The sequence below is a fragment of the Mirounga leonina genome, unplaced genomic scaffold (assembly GCF_011800145.1).
Source record: "Mirounga leonina isolate KUSES-001 unplaced genomic scaffold, KU_Mleo_1.0 Mir_201, whole genome shotgun sequence".
Lineage (NCBI taxonomy): Eukaryota > Metazoa > Chordata > Mammalia > Carnivora > Phocidae > Mirounga > Mirounga leonina.
In genome coordinates this window covers 24,622,857-24,645,430 of record NW_023270504.1, presented here as the reverse complement: position 1 = coordinate 24,645,430, position 22,574 = coordinate 24,622,857, and the positions used below count along the sequence as shown (strand labels likewise).

General features: G+C 53.8%; 2 protein-coding genes and 1 long non-coding RNA gene across 4 annotated transcripts; 2 read left to right on the top strand and 1 right to left on the bottom strand.

Annotated features, from left to right (window-relative positions):
* Positions 1-4,688: 4,688 nt before the first annotated feature.
* On the top strand, positions 4,689-9,277 carry LRRC23 (leucine rich repeat containing 23). Its single transcript, XM_035027850.1, has 6 exons — positions 4,689-4,811; positions 4,897-5,006; positions 5,670-5,923; positions 6,579-6,709; positions 7,267-7,403; positions 9,004-9,277. Exons 1-6 carry the CDS (start codon positions 4,689-4,691, stop codon positions 9,275-9,277), a joined length of 1,029 nt encoding a protein of 342 aa, XP_034883741.1.
* A 1,341-nt stretch (positions 9,278-10,618) lies between these two features.
* On the top strand, positions 10,619-18,263 carry ENO2 (enolase 2). Of its 2 annotated transcripts, XM_035028333.1 has the most exons (12): positions 10,619-10,707; positions 11,881-11,977; positions 12,470-12,565; positions 12,710-12,768; positions 13,084-13,153; positions 13,627-13,760; positions 13,988-14,210; positions 15,474-15,671; positions 16,739-16,940; positions 17,212-17,320; positions 17,483-17,541; positions 17,856-18,263. In XM_035028333.1, exons 2-12 carry the CDS (start codon positions 11,893-11,895, stop codon positions 17,923-17,925), a joined length of 1,305 nt encoding a protein of 434 aa, XP_034884224.1. In that variant the 5' UTR covers positions 10,619-10,707; positions 11,881-11,892; the 3' UTR covers positions 17,926-18,263. The 2 variants fall into 2 exon arrangements, with proteins under 2 accessions (XP_034884224.1, XP_034884225.1); XM_035028334.1 differs by lacking the exon at positions 10,619-10,707 and having other exon boundaries at positions 11,774-11,977.
* Positions 18,264-18,483: 220 nt separating this feature from the next.
* On the bottom strand, positions 18,484-22,299 carry LOC118025721. Its single transcript, XR_004683383.1, has 3 exons — positions 21,832-22,299; positions 21,075-21,226; positions 18,484-18,893 (listed from the first exon to the last, which is right to left on the bottom strand). It is a non-coding gene; the product is annotated as an uncharacterized LOC118025721 (long non-coding RNA).
* Positions 22,300-22,574: the final 275 nt, after the last annotated feature.

Genomic DNA, 22,574 nt, shown 5'->3' with positions numbered 1-22,574 from the left:
ACATGAATGTTCACAGCAGCATTACTCATAATAGCCAAAAAATGGAAACAACCCAAATATCCATCAACTGATGAATAAAATAAAATGTGGCATAAACCATACAATGGAACATTGCTCAGCAACCAAAAGGGACGAAGTACTGATAGATGCTACAATTAGATGAACCTTGAAAATATGATGCTAAGGCGGGGCACCTGGGTGGCTCAGTTGTTAGCTCAGGTCATGATCCCGGGGTCCTGGGATCGAGCCCCACATCGAGCCCCACATCAGGCTCCCTGCTCAGCAGGAAGCCTGCTTCTCCCTCTCCCGCTCCCCTCTGCTTGTGTTCCCTCTCTCGCTGTCAAATAAATAAAATCTTAAAAAAAAGAAAATATGATGCTAAGGTGAAAGAAGGTAGTCATAAAGGACCATGCGTTATATGATTTCGCTTATATAAAATATGCCAAATAGGCAAATCTATAGAGACAGGGAGTAAATTAGTGGTTGCCAGGAGCAGAGGTAAATAAAATCTTTTAAAAAAATAAAATAACACTATTCAAAAACAGTTCCGTTAGTAAGGAAGAAGGGTAGACTGAATATCAGGTAGGCAACTAGCAGTTTTTGCCACAGTTAATCTCCAAATCTTTAATAAAGAGCTCCTAAAAATCAATTAAAAAATTAATGACTTTGCAGGAACATGAAAAACGATTTGAAACGATTTTTTCAAAGTAAACTCTACACCCAATGTGGGGCTCGAACTCACAACCCTGAGATCAAGAGTCTCATGCTTTACTGACTGAGCCAGCCAGGTGCCCCACTGTTGACAATTTTTTAAGGTTAATATCCATCAATAGGGAACAGTTAAAAATTACCATATAGCCATATAATGGAAGGCTAGACAACTATCAAAAAGAAAGAGGTAGGTCTATGTTTAGTGATATGAAAGATGTCCAAGACATATTATTAAATGAAAATAATCCAGTTGGTGAGCAGTGTGTATGATTGATAGCATTTTTGGTTTTTTGTGTGTTTTTTTTAAGATTTTTATTTATTTATTTGACAGAGACACTGCGAGAGAGGGAACACAGGCAGGGGGGAGTGGGAGAGGAAGAAGTACCCCGGCATTTTTGTTTTTAAAAAATCTATACCTTGGGGCGCCTGGGTGGCTCAGTCCGTTAAGCATCTGCCTTCAGCTCAGGTCATGGTCCCAGGATCCTGGGATGGAGTCCCACATCCGGCTTCCTGCTTTTCCCTGTCCCTCCGCCTGCCACTCCCCCCTGCTTGTGCTCTCTCTTTCTGTCAAATAAATGGATAAAATCTTTAAAAAAATAAAATAAAATAAAAAATATAAAAAATAAAAATAAAAATCTGTACCTTTTTAAAATTTATTTTATTTTATTTATTTGACAGGGTGAGGGAGAAAGCACAAGCAGGGGGAGCGGGAAAGGGAGAAGCAGGCTCCCCGCTGAGCAGGGAGCCCCATGTGGGGCTTGATCCCAGGGTCCTGGGATCATGACCTGAGCCAAAGGCAGATGCTTAATTGACTGGGCCACCCACACTCCCAAAAATCTGTATCTTTACTCATAAATGAGAGTGATGCTGAGTTCATGAACTTGTATGTTTCTCTATATACACTTCTCTATTGCATTTTATGTTTAATTAAATATTACTTTTATAATTCCAGGAGATTCTATCTAGACCATTCTAGAGGGAAGGATGTCATCAGAGATGACATGGAGTATCTAGCTATCATTACACAGGGTAGATTCAGTGCTTGTCAACGAAACACAAAATAAAACCTCTAGTGGTTCCTCCCAGTTTTTAGGATAAAGTCCAGATTCCTTAGTGTGATCAGCTCTGTTTGCGGCTCCCACCTCATTCCCCTAAGTGCACCTACTGTTCCATCCAGCAGAACTACCTACTTTCTTTCTTTTTAACATTTTATTTATGTATTTATTTATTTGAGAAAGAGAGCAGGGGGAGGAGCAGAGGGAGAGGGACAAGGAAACTCCACACTGAGTGCGGAGCCCAACAGGGCTCGATCCCACGACCCTGAGATCATGACCTGAGTCGAAATCAATAGTCAGCTGCTTAACCCACTGAGACACCCAGGTGCCCCGAACTATCTATTTTCTTTGCACAGGTACTGATTGGGCTCTCTCTCGTCCAGACCTTACCAAAGGTGCTTCCTCTGTCTGGAATCTCTGCCCTGAATATATGATATTATCTAGATACGTGTACTATAAAATTATCCCCTGACACTCAGTAAAAGCTAGGCAAGTGTCGGGTATCATTAGTATAACATCTGTCTCATTATATTGAATTACTCGTTTACTTAACCCTGTCAGTGGATTGTGAGGCTCCAGATGATAGGAACTGTTTTACTGTTCTTGAGTGCCCAGCACTTACAGCCTGGCACAGAGTAAGCCCTTAATAAAAGTAGGCTCAATGATACTTCCCTAATCCTTCTGTCATGTCTTTTCTTCCCACCTAATATGTCTTCTTCTTTCTTCTGGGCCAAGGAAAATCACAGCCTTTCCCTCTGGTTACATCAAACCACCTGGAATTTTCCTTTCCCACTCCAACAATACAGTCCGGTTCATTGGCCTCCCATTTCTAACCTTCACATTTTCTTTCTTATTCCTCATGGCAATCCCAGAACCGGGGAAACAGGCAAGAGGTGGGGAGGGGCAGGGAGATCCTGACTGAAGGTCAACTAAGTGTGAGGCAATTTACCCACATTGTCTCTTTTAACCTTCTAAGAATTCTTATGGAAGTGGATGTCTTTATCCCCATTTCACAAATGTGAAAATTAAACCTCAGGAAAATTATATAACCTGCCGAGGAACACATTGCGATTAAACGGTAGAGTGGGTTTTGAACCTGGTGTCTCTGCCTCTGCATCCCCTGCTAGTTCCATGACATCAAGCGACCAGATTTGCCTAGTAACTGTATTATCCAAGCTGGACAGGGCAGGAGGTAACAGGTCCTGATTTCCAGCCCGCCACATCTTCCATCGGATCACTTTGCATGTTATATAAGGTCTGTAACACACAATTTCATAATTAATCATGGTATCTTACCTTGTTGCCTGTTTTATTTATACTAGATCCCATAAGATTTGGTACTATCTCTCTCCTGGCAGGTATTGTGTCATAAATATTAACTGCCCTGAGCCTTAATTTCCTCTTCTTTCAAATATCTATCTCCCCACAGGACTGGTGTGAACATTAAATCACTTGTGAAGGCATCTCACACAGTATCTGGCACAAACTGTCCGGAAATACTTGTTGAATCTTAACTTCTTTTCCATCTCCTTCCGCAAGTCAGGAGTGCCTGGGTATGGCTCAATCAGGTCTTCTTGTCTACATAACAACGTTGGATGAGGAGTATTTTCAGTGGGCACTTGTTGGATGTTCTCCCTTACTAGCCCCTAAAAGGTTTGCATCAAACCAGTCCAGGATATGAGGAAAAGGGAAATGTTCCAAACTGGGTTTAGCAATTTACAGTGTATTAGCATAGATTACACACATACTCGAAACCCGTCAGTTGGTGTAGCTAAGCCTATTTTACAGACGAGAAAGTAGAGTCTCAGGTAAGTTGCTAGTACACTGCAGATCTGCCAAGCCTCCAACCCAGGTCTTAAGATACATTGGCCTGGGCTCCTTCCACTCCACCAAGTCACCTTCCAGAGGTCAGCTAAGTGCAAGGCTGGGGTGGGGGTAGAAACCAGACCGCATACCTTGGTATTTCTTGCTCCTCATCCTCCTTCAGCTTCAGAGCATGTTTCTTCTGAAGTCCCAATACTTTGGCTTTAAGGATGTGCGGTCCCTTTAACGTTTTGAGTGACTTCCGCCTAGCCCCACCCATCTCCCCTCCCCACTGCGGAGTTCCAAGCCCCACCCACTGCCTTTGGCCCGTGGCCAGTTAACGCACTTACTTACTAGGATTGGGAAGCTGGCCTCCTTACGGGGACACTAGGGGTCCGCTTCTCCGAGGCGGATTGTCGCGTCAGTTTGTCGCGGTCTCCTCGCGGCCCCCCTCAGCGGTTGCGCCGCAGAAGCAGCCAAGTGTCCCGCCCCCTCGTTGCCATAACAGCAGTACACAACGCCTCCTTGCGCCTTTCCCCTCTTCCAAAACACTCTTTCCCTGTCGGGGCCAAGACCCTCTCCGGAACCTCATTTTTAGTAGAGCAGAACCAGGGTCTGCGCCCCGTTGCGAAGGATTGGGTGGGTGGGTTGGAGACGGCGTCAGTCTGGTGCCCCAGAGGGGACGGGGAAATGGGACTAGACAGGGTGGGAAGGGGGGAAGAAATGAGTGGAGCAGGGGTTAGGGATGGCGGGGAGGGGAGGGGTGTAGGAGGTTGGTAGGAGAACGTGGCTGAAGGGGGAGGTGGGAAGACCTGCAGGGAGGCGGAGCTGCTAGAAGACCGTTGGAGCCCCTGTGAAGGGCAGGAAAGGCCTGGGAAGGCATCCTGAAGGGAGAGAGGTCCTTGGTGGGACGTCAGAAGTGGAGGCTGGGAGTCAAAATGAGATGCTCACAGGGCTAAGGAGGGAAGCGCGGTTGGGAAGAGGTCAGGGGTGATGGGAAGGGTACCCTGTCGATGGAGGCGAGGGAGCTGAGGGTTGGCCAGAGCTGAGGACACATTCTTTTTTGGGAGGGTCACTGAGCTTGATCTCTCACTCCAGAGCCTTCAGCAGGGAAGAAAGATGTCAGATGAAGAGCTGGAAGACTTCGAGCCAGACCAGGATGATCTGGAAAAGGAAGATGATGAGAAGGAGACAGAGGAGTGGGAGAACTACAGGAAGGAGGGAGAAGAGTACTCAGAGGAAGTGAGAGCGTGGAAACAGTGGGGTCCTAAGGCTAAGGGAGGGGGTTGGGCAGGAAAGGGATGCCTGACTCCACTTATTCTTGCAGTGGATGCCCAGCCCCCTCACGGAGGACATGATGAAGGAAGGACTTTCTTTGCTCTGTAAGACGGGCAATGGACTGGCTCACGCTTATGTCAAGCTGGAGGTTAAAGAGAGGTGCGCTTATGGGGGACCAGAAGAGGGCTGAGGTTGTAGGGCCCAATCTCCTCTCTCACCCTCATGCCTGGCTGTTGCCGCGGGGAGTTTGGATCTCTCTTACCTTGGCCAGTGGAGGGAAGGATAGAATTTACTTTTCAGGAGGCCTGTGATTCCCTGCATCAGAGCTGGCCTGGGGAACTGGAGCCTATGAGGGTCTGTCAGGGGGATTCCTACTGGACTCCTCCTCTTGTCCTTCAGAGGGTCAGTTCTCAGCTTCCGCAGACGGAAGTCCCTGCTCCCTGTGAAGAACCCACCTACCTTCTCTCCCCCTTCCTCACCACTCCCATCAGTCACCCATTCTTCTCTCCATTACAAGCCATCTCCACATTGCCCTCTGCTTTAGCATCTCTAAAAGTCCTTGCTGGGTTCTTTTTTTTTTTTTTTTTTTTTAATTTATTTGACAGAGAGATAGAGATAGAGCACAAGTAGGCAGAGAGGCAGGCAGGGAGAGGGAGAGGGAGAAGCAGGCTCTCTGTTGAGCCGGGAGCCCAACTTGGGGCTCGATCCCAGGACCCTGGGATCACGACCCGAGCCGAAGGCAGCTGCTTAACTGACTGAGCCACCCGGGTGCCCCTACTTGCTGGATTCTTAACCCTACCTCTGGCCTCTGCCATCTCCTAGGGATCTGACAGACATCTACTTGTTGCGGTCCTACATCCATCTGCGCTATGTGGATGTTTCTGAGAACCACCTGACAGACTTGTCCCCACTCAATTACCTTACCCACCTGCTCTGGCTCAAGGCTGATGGCAACAATCTGCGGAGCGCCCACCTGAATGAACTGCCCTACCTGCAGATTGCCAGTTTTGCCTATAACCAGATCACTGACACTGAGGGCATCTCTCACCCTCGTCTGGGCAGCCTGGATCTCAAAGGTGGGTCCTTAGGTCAGGTTACACAAGATTCTCTCCTTCTTAGCTTGGAGCAACAGAATGGGCAGTGTGGTCTTTGGCTGTGCCACACAGAGATCTCCATTCATTCATTCATTCAGTCATTCATTCAGACAGTCCCTATGATTCATTATGACATTTCTATGTGCTGGATGGAGAGGTAGCACTGAACAAAACAAAATCCCTAGTCTCATGTAGCTTACATTCTCTTCAGGGGAGACAGACAGCTACCAATAGACATAATAAATAAGTAAATTTATGTACGATGTGAAGAGGAGATATGTGCTGTGGAAAACAGATTAGGATAAAGGGACTAGGTAGAGGCACAGGTGGTAACTTCAAACAGGTTGGTTAGGACAAGCATCAGTGAGAAGCTGACATCTGAGCAAAGATTTGAGGGAGGAGAAGGAGTTAAGCATGTTGGATGCTGGGCACTCTTCATTCACTCCTCAAAGGCTTGGACGGACATGTCCATTTGGCCCTTGGACTCCCAGGGCCCCAGAGGTGTCAAGTCTTTAGCTGTCCCTCATCGCCACCTCGCATTAGAGTGAGAGGATGATGCAGAGACTCCCGACATTCAGGCTCTACTGTTGAACATTTGGAGTAGCCTTTGAGCTCTTACCACCCTCCTGCTCCTCAGGGAACCGCATCCGCAGGGTGACCGGTCTGGACCCCCAAAAGCTGATCAGCCTGCACACACTGGAGCTTCGGGGGAACCAGCTGGACAGCACCCTGGGAATCAACCTTCCTAAGCTGAAGAACCTCTTCCTGGTAGCTCACTGGGTTAGAGGGTGGTTGGTGCGGGGAAGAGGGCAACTACTAACCTCATCATCATCATGAGCATTTAGTATCATTTATTGAGCCCTTCCTACCTCGCAGGACTGATAATACATAATACATGGGAATAGAGACAATTTGCTTTAATACAGGTAGTAGCATAATTTGCTGTAAATGAGGGACAGATATCAGGCTAAGGAAGCCACTTGAATGTTAAGTCTTTTTGGCTCTTGAGCTTCTTCATTCTAGGATGGTGCTGAAGCCATTTCTCCTCAGTGGAGCAGTGGGGGCTTATGGACCTTGGGTGGGTTGAATCATCTCCTCCTGAATCAGCGGTGGCTTTGGTAGGATGAGCAGCAGGGGGTTCCTGTTGACCTTTCTCTGGACTGGTAGCTTCTCCTAGACTTCTTTACTGTCTACACCCATCTCTCCCCACCTCCACTCCCCTCCTGCACCCCTCTGTCTCCACTCTTATGTTTCCTGCATCTCTGACTTCTCTTCCCTGTCCCTGCTACCTTCTCCTGATCTATGTGCTGTACCCTGGGGGCTAGGCCCAGAACATGCTGAAGAAGGTGGAGGGCTTGGAGCACCTAAGCAATCTCACTACCTTGCATCTTCGAGACAACCAGATTGAAACTCTGAGTGGCTTCTCCAAGGAAATGACATCGCTGCAGTATCTCAACCTGAGGTATGCACCCTTCCACATCCTACGTTGTCCCTACCCTGGACCAGGAGCAGCTTCTGACCCCATGTTCTTCCCTGGCCCCAAACTCCCAATCCTAGTCTGTTCCTAGATGCTCCCTTCATCCTCCATCCTGATCTTTACCCCCCCTTTCCTTACTGTATATAGCCTGGGGCCCCTGAATCTTTATTCACTCAATCCACAGTTATTGAGAATGTGCTAGGTGCCAGGCTTGGTGCTGTATTTTGGTAACATCTAGAGGAATCAGAGTTGGTCCCTGTTCTCAAGGGACTCACAGTCTGGCTCCAATTCTCTTTTCTTGGTCCTATTCCATGTAAATTTCCTCTGCCCTTCTCCATCTCCTGGACCCCCATTTCCCTTCCCATTTCCTGCCTCTCTTCTCCTGAGCCCCACCTGTAAGGGATGGCTTCTTTACTGATTTAAAAATGCAAGATGTGCTCATATTTGAGGAGAGAAGAGTATTTGAAAGAAAATCTCTAGATTGAAAGGCAGTGGGGATTGATGGGGGAGGGAGGGATATTTTCTTTCAGCAACCCTTGTCTGATGGAGGATTTTATGCTTGTTTCTTTAAGCAAGATGTAAGGTAACTGCCTCCTTAGTCAACACGGCCAAATCCTCAAAGCTGGTAATGGAAAGACAACCTCCAAGTAGGGAGAGATGGTTGCACCTTGGAGCTCCCAATTCCTGCCATGGCTCCTGGAGAAATCTCTTGCTAATTAGTTCTTCCTTGTTAGTCTGGTAGGATTGGGGTGGTGGTGCTCTTTTCCTGTTAATGGTCTAGACAGAGATAATAGACGCTCCTCAATGGCTACTAACTGGGGTTGTTTGGAAGTAAGGGTGGGGAGAAGTTTCTCAATGACTGGGAAATGCCTCTGGGGCCAAAGATGCTAAGCCCCCACCCCCCACCCCCGGGAAATGCACAGGACAGTCCAGCACAAAGTGCATGGAGTGCTCTCAGTGAGAAACTCTATGTGAGGTTTAGTCACCTCCACTGAGGCTAAGGCGGAAACAATTAAACCTGATTTCAAAGGCATGAGGCAAGAACCTGAAAAGAAACATACTATACAATGAAGCACATTAGATGAAGCTTGTTCTTCAGGCCAGGAGGCCCCAGACCATCCCTAGCTCTAGGCTCCTTCCTGGGGGGAGCACCAACCTAGCACCCACCTCCATGAGCTCAGATCCCAGTTCCTTCTGCACTGGCCTGGGTGGTCCTTTCTAACCTTTGATTAGGTACGACTGACACATAAGAAGTTTGACCCTGCAAGGGGGATTCCCCCCTTCTCTCCAGCTACACGACAGGGTTGGTGACCTAGCTTTGTTGCTCCAAAAGGAGAAATACGACCAGCATGTTACAGAACAGACTGTGGCCCTCACGGTGCCCTGGAAGGCCAGAGGCAGGACTGGAGTAGGGTTGGACCGCCCTGGCTCGGCTAGGCTATATGGCTGTGCCGAGCAAGCCAATCCACAGAGGCAGTGAAACTGGAACCCAGCAGGAGATTCCCCCAGGGGCCTTCTTCCTGGAAGTGGGGCCCCCAAAGCCCATTATTCCCCTGTGTGAATCCCTCCTGACCACACCTGGCAGGGGCAACATGGTGACCCACCTTGGGGAGCTAGCCAAGCTTCGGGACCTGCCCAAGCTGCGAGCCTTGGTGCTGTTGGACAACCCGTGCACAGATGAGAATGACTACCGCCAGGAGGCCCTGGTGCAGATAGCACACCTCGAGCGCCTGGATAAAGATTTCTACGAGGAGGAGGAGCGGGCCGAGGCTGACGAGATCCGTCAGAGGTTGAAGGAGACCCAGGAGCAGGAGGCTGAGGCTGAGCACGACTCCGAACTGGAGCTGCCATCCATGTAGCTCTTCAAGCCTCTGGGGACAGTAAGGAAGCTGACAGAGAAGCAGGAAGAGGAGGCCAAGGGTCTGTCAGATGGGGCAAGAGAATTTGCTCTAGGAGGAGGTGGCTGAGGAAGGGATACGGCGAGGAGAACCCTTGGAGACACTGGGCTTAGGAGTCAGGGGGTGTCTCAGGGTGAGGAGAAAGGACCAGAAGGGCCTGGGAGGAGCTGAGAAAAGGCTTAGGAGAATACATTAGGAGAGGAAAACTAAGGAGGAGAATTGGGGTGGCAGGCAGAGATGCTGGCGTAGGGCGACACGCGGTGAAGATCAGCTGGAAAGGACAGGTCTGGGGTGTGGTGTGGGAGGTGGGGGTGGAGGGTGGAGGAGGTGGTTGAGGATGGAAGCAGGGCCTAGAAGAGGAGGCAGGGGAGGAAGATCTTGCACTAAAAATCTGAAGCTAAAAATAACGGGAAACGGGTGGGGGGAAGAAAGGAGGGCAGGATAAGGCAGAAAGAGAAGACTGGGGAGACCAGCCCAGGGGAGTGTGGCAGCTGGGCACTCTGGATGGGGGCACAGGCAGCAAGGGGAATGCAATAATGTCCAGGGGCTTTACTTCTGCCCTCTTCCTCCAGGAGATCAAAGACACTGGCCCCAAGACCTGAGAAGACTTCCAGGTAGTGGTGCTGCCACATTCACATCCCTCATCCTGAGTCAGAGCATGCCTTCTCTTGCCCCAGACCTGGGAATTCATCACAGCCTGCCTGCCGCCCAGGCTCTGTGATGGGCACCTGGGCAGCGTCTGGGTGGGCCTGAGCCCTGCCTGGAACCTGTGTGTGTGTGTGTGTGTGTGTGCGCGCGCGCCCGCGCGCGCGCTGGTGGGGGGGCGCCCTCAGGCAGGTGTAGGGGAATCAGGCCCGGATGGGCCCAGAGGATGCTTGCAGAGTTGGCTGCTGAAGAGCTGCGGAGGCGGCTGGGTGTGTTAGGAACAGTTTGGTTTTCAAATAAAGAGACATTTTGATACTCTTGTGTCTGATCGGGGTTGTGAGAGTCCAAGTCTGTCATGGGCTTCACTGGTGTGAGGCTGTGCCTGTTACTTTCCAGGGGAGCGGGGCGTGGGTGTGAGCGCGCGTGGGTGCCGGGCCTCAGGTCCTGGGTCGCCCCCAGCCCCTCCCCCATCGCTCTCCTCCCGGCCCCCCCCACTCCCCTACCCCCCCATCGGCCCCCCACCCGCGCTCCTACGTGCTCCTCCGCCGGAGGCTCCTGACTCATCGGGGGCTCCGGGTCACATGCGCCCGCCCGGCCCTATCGGCGCCTCCCCCCGCCCGCCCCCCGCCCCCCACCCGCCGCCAGGGAGCCGCAGCCGCCGCCGCCGCCGCCACCACTCCCGCTCTCTCTGCTCCGCCGCCGCCGCCGCTGCCGCCGCCGCCACAGGCTGAGTCTGCAGCCCCGAGGTGAAGCCCCGGCCGGCCCCTGCGCCCCTCCGGCCCCCTCCCCTAGCCGCCGCGCCCCCCGCCCTCTCCCCCGGCCTGCGCGCATCCCTCGCCCCCCGGCGCTGCGCACCTGCTCCGTCATCCGCACCTCCCCCGGGCACCCTCCCTCCCCGGCCTTCTGGGACCGCTCCTCTCGGTTTCTGGCTGTCGCCCCCTCCTCATTGGGGCGCCAGGTCTCTCCGCACCTGTTTCTCTCTAACTGCGCCTTTCTCTACCCTTGCCTGACCCTCTCCCCACGCCCCTCTTCGCCTCGGGTTCTGTCGATGTTAAGTTCGGGGTCTCCCCCAGCGGTGCATTTTTATCCTGGCACGTCCCCTGGCTTTGCATCTGGGGAAATGTCTTCTCTTCCCATTCCTCAGCATCCCTAGACTTCTAGACTCCCTTCTTTCCCACTCCTCCCCCACATTGCCTCTCTCCTTTTACATTACCTCCCGCGGCTGCACGGGGGAGGGATGGGAGTAGGGGAGAATTTGTCTAGAAGCGGGGGGGGGGGGGGGGGGGAGCATGGGCCCAGCCTTGCCTCTCCCCCCAGATCTCTTCTCCCTCCCCGCTCAACCCCCAGGGACTGAGGGCTTCCCCAGGACCCTCGCCCCAGACTTCTCTACTGTACATCTCTTGGGAAGAAGGGGGACGTATGTTTGGGAGAGGAACTGGGACCTTGGAGTGGGGGTTGGGGTGTTAAGTTGGCGTGGGATGGGGGCTCCGGAGGAGAGGCCCCAGCTGCCCAGACAGCCCATCCTCTTCTTGGCTCCAAGGAGAAATGCAAGCCTGAGCCATTATACTCTGAGATCTGGGGAAACCCCACCAGTCAGCTGCCGGAGCTACTGAGGGGGGGGGGGGGCAACGCAACCTCTGCCGGTGCCCCTCCCTCCTCACTGCGGTGTCCTCCCTTCTCACCTTTTGATCCTCCCCTTCCCCCCACTGCAGTGACCTCCCCTTCCTCACTGCATTGACCTTCTCTCCCCGTGGGGTGGGGGGATCCCTTCTAAAGCCAGGACTGCAGCCACCTCCTCCCCAACCCCCACCCACTGCAGTAACCTCTTTCCCATCGCTCCCAGCCTCTAGCCCCTCCCACTGATCAGGCTCCGCCTCTCTAAACCTCTTATCTTTCTCCTTCCTTCCCTTCCACCCAAGATCTCAGCCATCATGTCGATAGAGAAGATCTGGGCCCGGGAGATTCTGGACTCCCGTGGGAATCCCACGGTGGAGGTGGATCTCCACACTGCCAAAGGTAGCGAGCAGGGCAGGGGGCTTCCCACAGCCCTCGGGCGGGCTTTCCCCTGGCCCGGGAGGGGCAGCTGCCTTCATTCCCAGTGGGGATGGGGTGCTGGGCCAGGCTTCCAAGCCTGGATTATGGGGGTTGGGTCCTCTTTGTCCAGGGGAGCCAGGATAGGCCAATCTCTGTGTCCTATTTTAGTGTATGGGCTACACCGTGCCTCTGCACGTCTGTGTGTGCACCTGCGTGCATGTGTGCATGTGTGTGCTGCCTGCGTAGCTTCATGTGTGTGGGTTCCTCGTTGTGTATGTGGGACCTCAGCTGGGCGCATGAGGAGGCCACTGCCTGGGCATCTGTGTGTGTGTGTGTGTGTGTGTGTGTGTGTGTTAGAGAGCACTGTGGGGATGGGACTGGTTGTGGCAGGCAGTTTGGAGCGGGAAGGCTGAAGGAATCCCTGGCCCTGTAGTATCCTTCTATGCCCCTCCTTATTTCATGTTCCTCTTCCAGGTCTTTTCCGGGCTGCGGTGCCCAGTGGAGCCTCCACTGGTATCTATGAGGCCCTGGAGCTGAGGGATGGGGACAAACAGCGTTACTTAGGCAAAGGTGAGGCCCTTTCTCTTTTCCAGGCACTCCCATCCCTCAGCTTTATACTCATACCTTACACCAGTCCTCAGCCCCCTTCTTGCATGCCCCCCACTTCTGGCGCCTTCCACCCTCACCCTGTCTGGCCTCCCTGCCTCTCCCCAGGTGTCCTGAAGGCAGTGGACCACATCAACACCACCATCGCTCCTGCCCTCATCAGCTCAGTGAGGCCCACTCTTTGCTGGGGGCCGGGAGGGGGCGGGTGGGCAGGGGTGCTGGTGGGCAGGACCAGGGTCCTGGAAGGAATCCTGGATTAGGGGAGGAGGGAGCAAAGGGAGAAAGGTCCACCTCTTGGGAATCATGGTTACCAAGGGAAGACTCCTTTACTGCCCCCTGCTCCTATGGGGTTCAGGTCCCCTCATCCAGACCGGCTGCTCTCCCAGGAACCCTGGCCAAAGGGGACCCTGTGTGGGAATTGGGTGGGGCCCTCTGCCCTGAGGCCCAGCCTCTGCCTGTGGTGATGGCGGCTCTGCCCACAGGGTCTCTCTGTGGTGGAGCAGGAGAAGCTGGACAACCTGATGCTGGAGCTCGATGGGACTGAGAACAAATGTAAGCCGGGTCTGGGAGAACGTGGGGAGGCGGGAGGGGGAGGACGCGTGGAGCAGACAGCATGGAGTGCCGTGGGGGCTTCCTTAGGAAGGACTGTCGGGACTTAGCCCATCTTCCGTTCCCCTCCCAGAGCCAGAATAAGAGAAGATGAATTTAACTGCAGGGGAGGGAGTGACATTAGATAGACAGAAGGAAGAACTTTGCAGCACGAAGAGGGTGATCTGGCAAGAGAGATAGTCTATGGTCTCAGGATGTTTAGAAATAAGTGGAGCTCTCTGCCCTTTCCCATCATGTCGTGCGTGTGTGCGTGCGTGTCCCTGCTATTTTCAGGAGAGCACTGATGAGGTGTTGCAGGAGTGGAGAGGGAGGAGGGGGTCTCCTTTACTGGCTCCTTCTGGGGAGTACAGGTAGAGGCCAGGGCTCGAACAGATGGGGGAAATTTTTGCTCAGTGCCTTCCTCTATCATCTCCCAGCCAAGTTTGGGGCCAATGCCATCCTGGGTGTGTCCCTGGCCGTGTGTAAGGCAGGGGCGGCCGAGAGGGAATTGCCTCTATATCGCCACATTGCTCAGCTGGCCGGAAACTCCGACCTCATCCTGCCCGTGCCGGTGAGCCTTGTCTGCCCTGCCTGGGCCTCTCCCAGGGGTGGGGGGTGGGGAGCATGAAACCTTGTGAGGAATGATGGGGGGAAAGTGCATTGAGGCAGCTACAGAGAAAGGATGGGGACAGGAGACTTTGAGTCTGGGAAGCTGGGGCAGATTTGGGCTCTTGGGTTAACGCTCCTGGGGGTGGAGGGGGGAAGTGCTCTGTGACTTTTCTGTCCTGTGGCCCCCAGGCCTTCAACGTGATCAATGGTGGCTCTCATGCTGGGAATAAGCTGGCCATGCAGGAATTTATGATCCTCCCAGTGGGCGCTGAGAGCTTTCGGGATGCCATGCGACTCGGGGCGGAGGTCTACCACACACTCAAGGGGGTCATCAAGGACAAGTACGGCAAGGATGCCACCAATGTGGGAGATGAAGGTGGCTTTGCCCCCAACATCCTGGAGAACAGTGAGGGTGAGACCGGGAACCTCACTCCCTGCTTTAAGTCTCGCTCTGTCCTGGGACATCAGGAAGGGCCACACACTTCACCAGGTCCTGAGGAGTATGGGTGGGAGGCCCTTGAGCTAGCTCAAAGAGGTACCAGTACTGGGACCGGATCCCAGAAGGCCTGCCACATTCACATGCAGGCCTAAGAGGACAGTCTTCACCTGCCCAGCCAGATTTGTTAGCACTATATATATATTAAGATTTTATTTATTTGAGAGAGAGAGAGTATATGCATGAGCAGTGGGAGGGGCAGAGGAAAAGGGAGAGGCAGACTCCCCCGCCGATCAGGGAGCCTGAGGACGTGGGGCTCGATCCCAGGACCCCAAGATCATGACCTGAGCTGAAGGCAGACATTTAACTGACTGAGCCACCCAGGTGCCCCTTGTTAGCAACTATACGTTCTTACTGGAGCCCCTGGGAATGCGGGGAAGTGGTCTACGTGACTTGTAGGATCCATCCTGGACTTGAACTTGATAGGACTCTCAGTTTGATGAGATATACCGTACTCTAGGGATTCTATTCTAAGTCAATCCCATTTCCACCCCAACCTCTCAGGCCTCTAAGATCCCTAATTTTTCTCTGCCTTGGCAGGAGCTGTATGATGAATAAAAACAATAACAGGGGGACGCCTGGGTGGCTCAGTCGGTTGAGCGGCTGCCTTCGGCCCAGGTCGTGATCCCAGGGTCTTGGGATCGAGTCCCACATCGGGCTCCTTGCTGAACAGGGAGCCTGCTTCTCTCTCTCTCTCCCTCTGCTTGTACTCTCTCTGTCAAATAAAAAAAATCTTAAAAAAAGAAAAAAGAAAAAAAACAATAACAGGAAGTGGCTGAGAGTTCAGGTTCTGGGGCCAAATTGCCTCTATTTGAACCTTGACTTGAAGAGTTACTGGCTGGTGATCTTTCTTACTTAACTTCTCTGTGCTTGTCCTTCTTATCTGTAAAATGGGAATAATAACAGTATCTACCTCTTAGCATCATTGTACTTAGGTGACATAGTTAGGCGTCAATAAATGATAGCTATTTATGAACAACCTGTTATGAACAGAATTGCATTCCTCTGCCCTCTTAGAAGATGGTCTGCTCTTCCCAGCCCTGGGGAAAACCCCACCAGCAACTGTAGTCAGGCTTCTCCCCAGCAACTGCCCTCCACCTGGCCTCTGAATTTCTTTCTTACTCTCCTTCCTCTTTGCCCACCCTTTCTGCTGGTAATCTCACTGTATTCCATCCCCAGCCTTGGAGCTGGTGAAGGAAGCCATCGACAAGGCTGGCTACACAGAAAAGATTGTCATTGGCATGGATGTCGCTGCCTCGGAGTTTCATCGTGACAGCAAATATGACTTGGACTTCAAGTCTCCTGCTGATCCTTCCCGATACATCACTGGGGACCAGCTAGGGGCCCTCTACCAGGACTTTGTCAGGGACTATCCTGGTGAGAACAAGGGGTGTGGGAGGGAGGGCAGCGCGAGGGTCAAGGGGCAGGCAGGGGCGTGTGGGGCAACTCTGGACCATATGGGGTGCTGACTCAGGTGCCAGGTAGAGGTCTAAGAAGAGCCTGAGAATCAGGATGAGAGGGGGGAGCGGGGAGGTGGCGGGGCAGGGGGAGGAGCCTCCTGCAGAGACAAGCTTTGTAGGTAGTTTAAATGTGCAGGTACCCATAGTGAATCTGTTTTATCTACTTCTGTCCTAATTAAAGTCATGTGTTCCAAAGCTATGGGGATCACGGGGAGGGCTTTTGAAGGAAGCAGCGATGGTGAGAGAGTGATGGGGCCCAGCAGGGAACTTGTACATATCAGTGTTTTTGACTGATGAAGTTGTGGATGCTGAGTGGAGCTGCAAGCGCTGTGGGAGTAGAATAGGAAGGCTGACGAGGAGCCGAATTACCCTCTCCAAGCTTACCGAGGGCTGGGACCCCTGCATGGAGGAAGCTGGTTTCCATTTCCCTGAGACAGAGCAAGAGAAAGTAGATATAAATACAGAATAGCATATAAATAGGATGTAGAATAGCACTGAGGAAAGGCCTCCCAGTAGTGAAAGTGGGAAAATGCAAAAGTAGTTTTGAGAAAGACTGTGAACCCTTGGTTTTTGGAAGATTTTCTTTTTTCCCTTTCTTTTCAAGATTTTATTTATTTGAGAGGGAGAGAGCACGGGGGGGGGGGGGCGGCGGGGCAGCGGGGAACAGATGGGGAGGGAGGGGGAAAGAATCCCAAGCAGACTCCATGCTGAGTATGGAGCTTGACGCAGGACTCGATCCCACAACCCCGAGATCATGACCTGAGCCGAAACCAAGAGTTGGACACTCAACCTACTGAGCCACCCAGGCGCCCCCGGTAGGTTTTCTGAAAGAACTGAAATAAGAATTGGGGCAGGCTTATCTTGGAGGCAGGGAAGCAAGGATGGGCAGGCTTAGTTAGCCAGGGGATCTGTCCACCCAGGAGGTGTTCCTGCCTGATGCAGAGCCCCAGGGAGGGTCAGCAGCCCCTCCTGCTCTCCTTCTAGTGGTCTCCATTGAGGACCCCTTTGACCAGGATGATTGGGCTGCCTGGTCGAAGTTCACAGCCAATGTAGGGATCCAGATTGTGGGTGATGACCTGACAGTGACCAACCCAAAGCGTATTGAGCGGGCAGTGGAGGAAAAGGCCTGCAACTGTCTGCTGCTCAAGGTCAACCAGATCGGTTCGGTCACTGAAGCTATCCAAGCGTGAGTATCCCCTGGCTGTCCCCGACCCAGCCTGTTTCTACAGGACACCTCCGGCAAGTGCTCCCAACCTCCTCCTGGCACAGATGCTGAAGAGAGCGGGGAACCTGCATCACTTTCCCGGCTCTTTTGGCTCTGTCCCCCTTCACCCCATGCCCTTTGCTCCTCCCAGGGAGCTTCGTGCCGGGTGTTTCTCAACATAGACCAGTGTGGGGGCTGGGAAGGGAGTGCCTGGTGTGAGGGGCTGGGGGTCAGTGCTGGTGTGTGGCTGCAGGTGCAAACTGGCCCAGGAGAATGGCTGGGGGGTCATGGTGAGTCATCGCTCAGGAGAGACCGAGGACACATTCATCGCCGACCTGGTGGTGGGGCTGTGCACAGGCCAGGTGAGTGCAAGGGAGATCTTTGTGTAATTGGGTTCTGGTCAGGTGGGTGGGTCTCTCTTTCCGGGTGTTTGCGGGTGTCAGGAGAATGTCAAAGGAATGTAAGTTTTCTTTTAGGAGATGAAGGGGCAGCCACTGAGCTGCTTATCTTTGGGCATGTTTCAGATCAAGACTGGAGCCCCGTGCCGTTCGGAGCGTCTGGCTAAGTACAACCAGCTCATGAGGTGAGGACACCTGGGGGATAGGAGCCCAGGGCCCAGAGGGTTAAAAGCTCTGTTGGCCCACCATCCCATCTCCGATACCCAGGGCCTGGAAAACAGTAGCTATCCAGAAAATACTTGTTTTTGAACGACAGCTTTACCGATGGCCTGATCCAGGGCTCCCATAGGTCACGTGGGAACGCCAGGGCATGCCCACGCTTGGGCCAGGACATCGAAGCAGCTGGTGTGACGGGTTTGGAGGATAGGGGCCTCCCGGAAAGAGAAGCAGGATCCTCCCCGCTTCCCTGACTCTTTCCTCTCTGGCTCCTCTTTCTCAGAATTGAAGAAGAGCTGGGGGACGAAGCCCGCTTCGCCGGACATAATTTCCGCAATCCCAGCGTGCTGTGATCCCTCTCCTTACCCGGAGACTTGGAACCCCTCTCCCATCCTCCTGGAACCTCTTTCTTCCTGTCCTGCTCTGTGACATCTCACCCTGCCAGCCGCCCCCCTGCCCCCCTACCCCCCCCAGCTGACCTGCTGCGCTGTTCCTTGGCTTGTCCAGCCCCTGCTGTGTGCTCTCCCCTCTCTGGGTTCCACACTCTCCACTTCTCTGTCCTTTCTATTCTGTCTCCTCAAACACCGGCCATGGGACTGAGGATTACAAGGGAGTCCATGGAAGAACAGTCAGGGTCTGGGACAGGTGCATCAGGGTTGGTTGGCGAGGCGTGTCCGGGGGGCCGTGCGTCTGTTTTCCTGTTTTCCGTGTTGCCCATGAGCGGCGCCCCGAGGTGGAGGGCGTGCCGGCTGCGTGCGCGTGCCAGGCCTGGGCCTTTAGTGGGTTATTTATTCAGTTATTTATTGTTCATTCCTCTTAATTAATTCATCATTTCTCCATAACTCCAGAGTGTAAACCTGGCCTGACCGGAAGTGAGTGAGTGAGTGAGTGAGTGTGTGTGTGTGTGTGTGTGTGTGTGTGTGTGTGACGTGGCCGGAGATCGGAGATGGCCTGGGGCTGGGAGCTCTTGCTGGAACGGGAAGGGTGACAGAAAAGGGCCTTGCCCATCGGCCCCCTTGCGTCTACCAGCCCTTAACCGAAGCCGCTCGGTCCAGAGGCGGGGCTGTGTTCCCTGGGGACGCTTCCCCCTAACTCTCTCCTCAGCCCCCGGCTCCCCTGTTCCTCCTCCAGCTGCACCAGAGCAATGGCTCACTCCCCTGTGCCGGGTTCCACAGTTGCCACCCCCTCTGTGGCGTGGAAATGAGCACCACCATTAAAGTCTGAATCACAGTGCGTTGTTGTGTCTGAAGAGTCTTACTGTAGTCCGTGTGAGGGGAGAGAAGATGGAGCACCAGGAAGTTGGTGAACCTGGACAGCAGAGCTGGGGAGAACACAAAAAGAGGAAGAAGCTGAGCAAGTATGGCTAAGACGATGGCATTGCCTACCCCTCCCTGGCCAGGTGGGGGACCCTGTTGCCCCTGCCTTCTCAGCAGCAAGCCTGGCCCCGGGACCTCAGCCTGGAGTCTGAGAATTCCTAGAAGAGTCAAAGATTTTGTGTGTGTGCATTTTTAGGAAGAGGGGTTCAAAGCGTTCTCAGATTCCCGTAGGGCCTTGAGCAAAGAGGGGATAAAGCTGTGAACTGGAGCAGCCCCCATCTAGGCCTCTCCCCAACACTGTCTTGGCCGTTCTGGGCTGTAGCAGCACTGCGTGGGCATCCCCTCCTGCGAGATGGGGAACCAGGGAGCAAAGCGTGGAACCAGGGCACATAGATTAGGGTCTGAGGAAACAGAGTCTTCCAGGAAAACTGGAGAGTCGGAACCACAAGTGCTGGGTTGGCCTGCAAGTAGGGCCCCCGTGTGCGGCTGGAGACCCACCATCACTCTTCAGCTCCAGTGGAGCCCCGACTGACTTTGACGTGGGGGCCCAAGAACCAGCCCCCACGGGGGGGGGGGGACCCTCTCTCATAGGGCTGGGATACAGAGCAGAGCCCAGCAGGTAGGGGCTACACATGGGGAGCTGTGGCCACTAGAGGGAAGCAAGGTTCCGCGGGACACCAGACTCACCCCGAGCTAGGGGCAGGATGGGAGGAATTTCAAGGTTGTCCCCTCTGTGGGCCTCCTCAACCGTTTCTACTCTGAGTTCTGGTCCTGGGCTCTCTGCCACCGTGCCCAGCTCCAGGACTAGAAGAGGATTTGCATCCTGTATGGGCAGGACTCCTTTCTCTGCTCTTCCTGTGTCACTGACACTTCAGCCATTTTCAGTTCAAAGAGCTGCTTGCCCCCGCTCCTCTATGCCTCTTAATTTCAGTGTGGGCATCTCATCTTTCCCTTCCTTGTCTCCTGTCTCCTGGCACCCCTTTCCATTCCCCTTGGGGCACACTGTACTTTTCCCTGGGGTCCACGATAGCCATCTTTCTTCTCCCAACTCCTGGACTGACCAAGACTGTTTTGGTTGGAGCCACATTTCCTACCCTCTGCCCTTTCCTCCCTCCTTGCTCGGTGGCCTTCTCTGGCAGCCATGCCCACCCCCACCCCCCTGCCCCCCAGGTACTGGGGGGGATTGGGTTACAGCTAGCTCTGTCTGGGCCTCCCAGGCCCCTCTCTCCACTTTCTCTTTGTGCCGTTGCCTGGAGACCAGTGGGTTGCGGGGGGCTGGGCCATAAATGGAGCTGGGGTGTGGGATGGTGGGGTGTGTGTGTGTGATGCACCCCAAAGCCGAATGGTGAGCCTGGTCCTCAGGTCGGGGAGGAACTGGAGGGGGTAGGCCCTGGCTTCTCTGACTCTCCTTATCTTCTGTTCCTACCTATGGTTAAATTTTTCTTTTAGGTTCAGGCATGTCACCATCCTAGCCCATCCCTCAGTGGTTAAAAAACAGAGAGAGCAGCTCAGCCTAGAAGGGAGCTGGGAAGGGCCTGGGCCCGGGGCCCCAGTGGGAGACTAAACTGAGAAGTGCAGAAGGAGAGGAAATGCAATGGGGAGTGAGGAGGAGGAGTCTTGGAACAAAGTTGCAGGGCTGGGGGAGTGGGGGGGTGGGGAGGAGGAGCAGGGGCCATTCTAGGGCACTGAGGAAGGGAGGGCAGGGATCACCAGGGAGAGGGGGACAGGGAGCTGGCCAGGTCTCTGGAGGGCCCCTAGGGATAAAAAAGGTGGGCATGGGGTAGAAAAGTGTGTGGCCAACCAATTCAGAGGCTACAAAGAGTGGTGATTCATTGCTAGGCCAAGGAAGCCTTCTTGCTCAGGTTCTCCAGTGCTTTAGAATCTGTTAGAGCTTTTGGGTAGTCCCAGAACTTGGTTGAGCCTGGCCCAAGAAAATAATGAAGCAAAACCCACTTAGTTGCCACAAATCCAACCTCCTTCTTTCCCAGAAGCCTGGGTGGGATCCTGCCATTCAGGGACCATCCTTGGCCTCTAGCTGGCTTGGCCCCAACATGCCCTACTCCCACCCTCAATCTGGAGAGCTAAGTAAGGGCTCCCAATCCAGGCTCCAGCTCCAGCTCTTCCAGTTTCCCAGCCTGCCTCCCTCCCATTCTCTGGCCTTCCCAATCTCAGCTGCCAAAAATCACCCAGTGTCTTGGTGTCCTTTGTCCTGGGAGATGTTGCTGCTTGGTGTGGGGCCAGGGAGACAGCCCAGAAGAAGACAATGGTGGTGGACTGGTGGGGGTGCTGGCTTCAGGCTGAAGACTGGAAATGGCTGGCTGGCTGACAATCTGGCTTCCTGGAGAGCGGGGAGGGTTGAAGGAAGAACCTGTGGTCTGGGGGTAGGGTGGGGATTGACTCCATAGTAGAAGGATTGGGATTGGGGAACTAGGGCACCTAGGGATTTGGCTCTACCTTGAGCCTAATCCCCACCGGACCCCTTCCCTGTGGCCCAGAGTACTGTCTGTGATGACTTCAAACAGGTTTGAGAAGGAAAATGGAGACACCACCAGACAGAAGGGCCTGAAGATGGTGTCCCACTCCTATAAATTAATCCCTTCCCTACACGGGGGTTTGCCCTCTCCCACTTCCATCATTTCCTTCTACTGCTTTCCCTTCCCATCTCCACTCTTGTCTTTCCCATCTCTGACGTCCCTCCTCCATACTGCCACCAAAGGCCTTGTTTATCTTACATTTCCTTCCAATCTTATTTACCCACTTCGCCTGCCGCCCCCACCCCATTCTATCCACCTTTGTCTAAACCCTCCTCAGTTCTCTTGGAAGCCCCCCACCTCCAGAATCCAGCCATCCCGTGTATCCTCACTCCTTTCCCACCCAGCACCCCAGGTCTCCTAGAATATGCCTCTGGCCCCACCTCCTTAATCCCTTTTTAAGGTTCCTCACCTTTCCCCTTTTCTCCATGCTGACATCTCTGGACTCTCTCCAGGTTTCCATCATCCCCCCCCCCCCAATTCTTATGTTCCCTATTCTTTTCCCAACACCAATCACCTCCAAACTACTCTCATCCAGAAACCCCATCCACATATATATGTCTACATCTTTTCAGTTTCTTCCCCTCCCCATGACCCCACGCTTCCATTCCATTCTCCCTCATCATCGCCCCCACCTCTCCCGCTACGTGTCTGCCACAGACGCTGTCACCCTAAGCTTTAGTCACCCCTCCCTGTCACATACCTCACTGCCCCCAAAGCCCCCACGTAGCTCCATTTTCGCAATGTACCCCCATTAGACCAGTCTCTGCCACACACTCACAAACTCCCACTTCCTCTCTGCCTCAGACCCCCCTGCCCCCAAACTTCTCCAGTCTCCCCCTTCTCTGCCCTTACAACCGGCAGCCCCTCCTACCTAGCCCTCTCCGGTTCCCCACATTCCGCCTCGGCGAACCCCTCCCCGCGCCCCAGCCCCCTCGGCCGGCCTCGGCCAACTCGCACAGCGCCTCCCCCTCTCCGGATCCCCCTCTCTCCCCCCTCGCAGCTTGCCTCGCGCTCCCTCCCTCGCGTCTCCCTCCTGGCCCCTCTCTCCTCCGTTCCTCCGCGCTCCCTCCTTCTCCCTCTTCCTCCCTTCTCCCATCCCCCTCTCCCAAGCTCCCTCCCTTCGCCGTCCGCTTTCCTGTGCGAGTCGCCGGA

Coding starts and splice junctions, on each gene's coding strand:
- ENO2 (XM_035028333.1), top strand. CDS start 11,893: ATGTCGATAGAGAAGATCTGGGCCCGGGAGATTCTGGACTCCCGTGGG. Junction 13,761..13,987: donor ACCTCATCCTGCCCGTGCCG/GTGAGCCTTGTC, acceptor TGTGGCCCCCAG/GCCTTCAACGTGATCAATGG. Junction 17,321..17,482: donor TGGGGCTGTGCACAGGCCAG/GTGAGTGCAAGG, acceptor GGCATGTTTCAG/ATCAAGACTGGAGCCCCGTG.
- LRRC23 (XM_035027850.1), top strand. CDS start 4,689: ATGTCAGATGAAGAGCTGGAAGACTTCGAGCCAGACCAGGATGATCTG. Junction 6,710..7,266: donor AGCTGAAGAACCTCTTCCTG/GTAGCTCACTGG, acceptor CCTGGGGGCTAG/GCCCAGAACATGCTGAAGAA. Junction 7,404..9,003: donor CTGCAGTATCTCAACCTGAG/GTATGCACCCTT, acceptor CACACCTGGCAG/GGGCAACATGGTGACCCACC.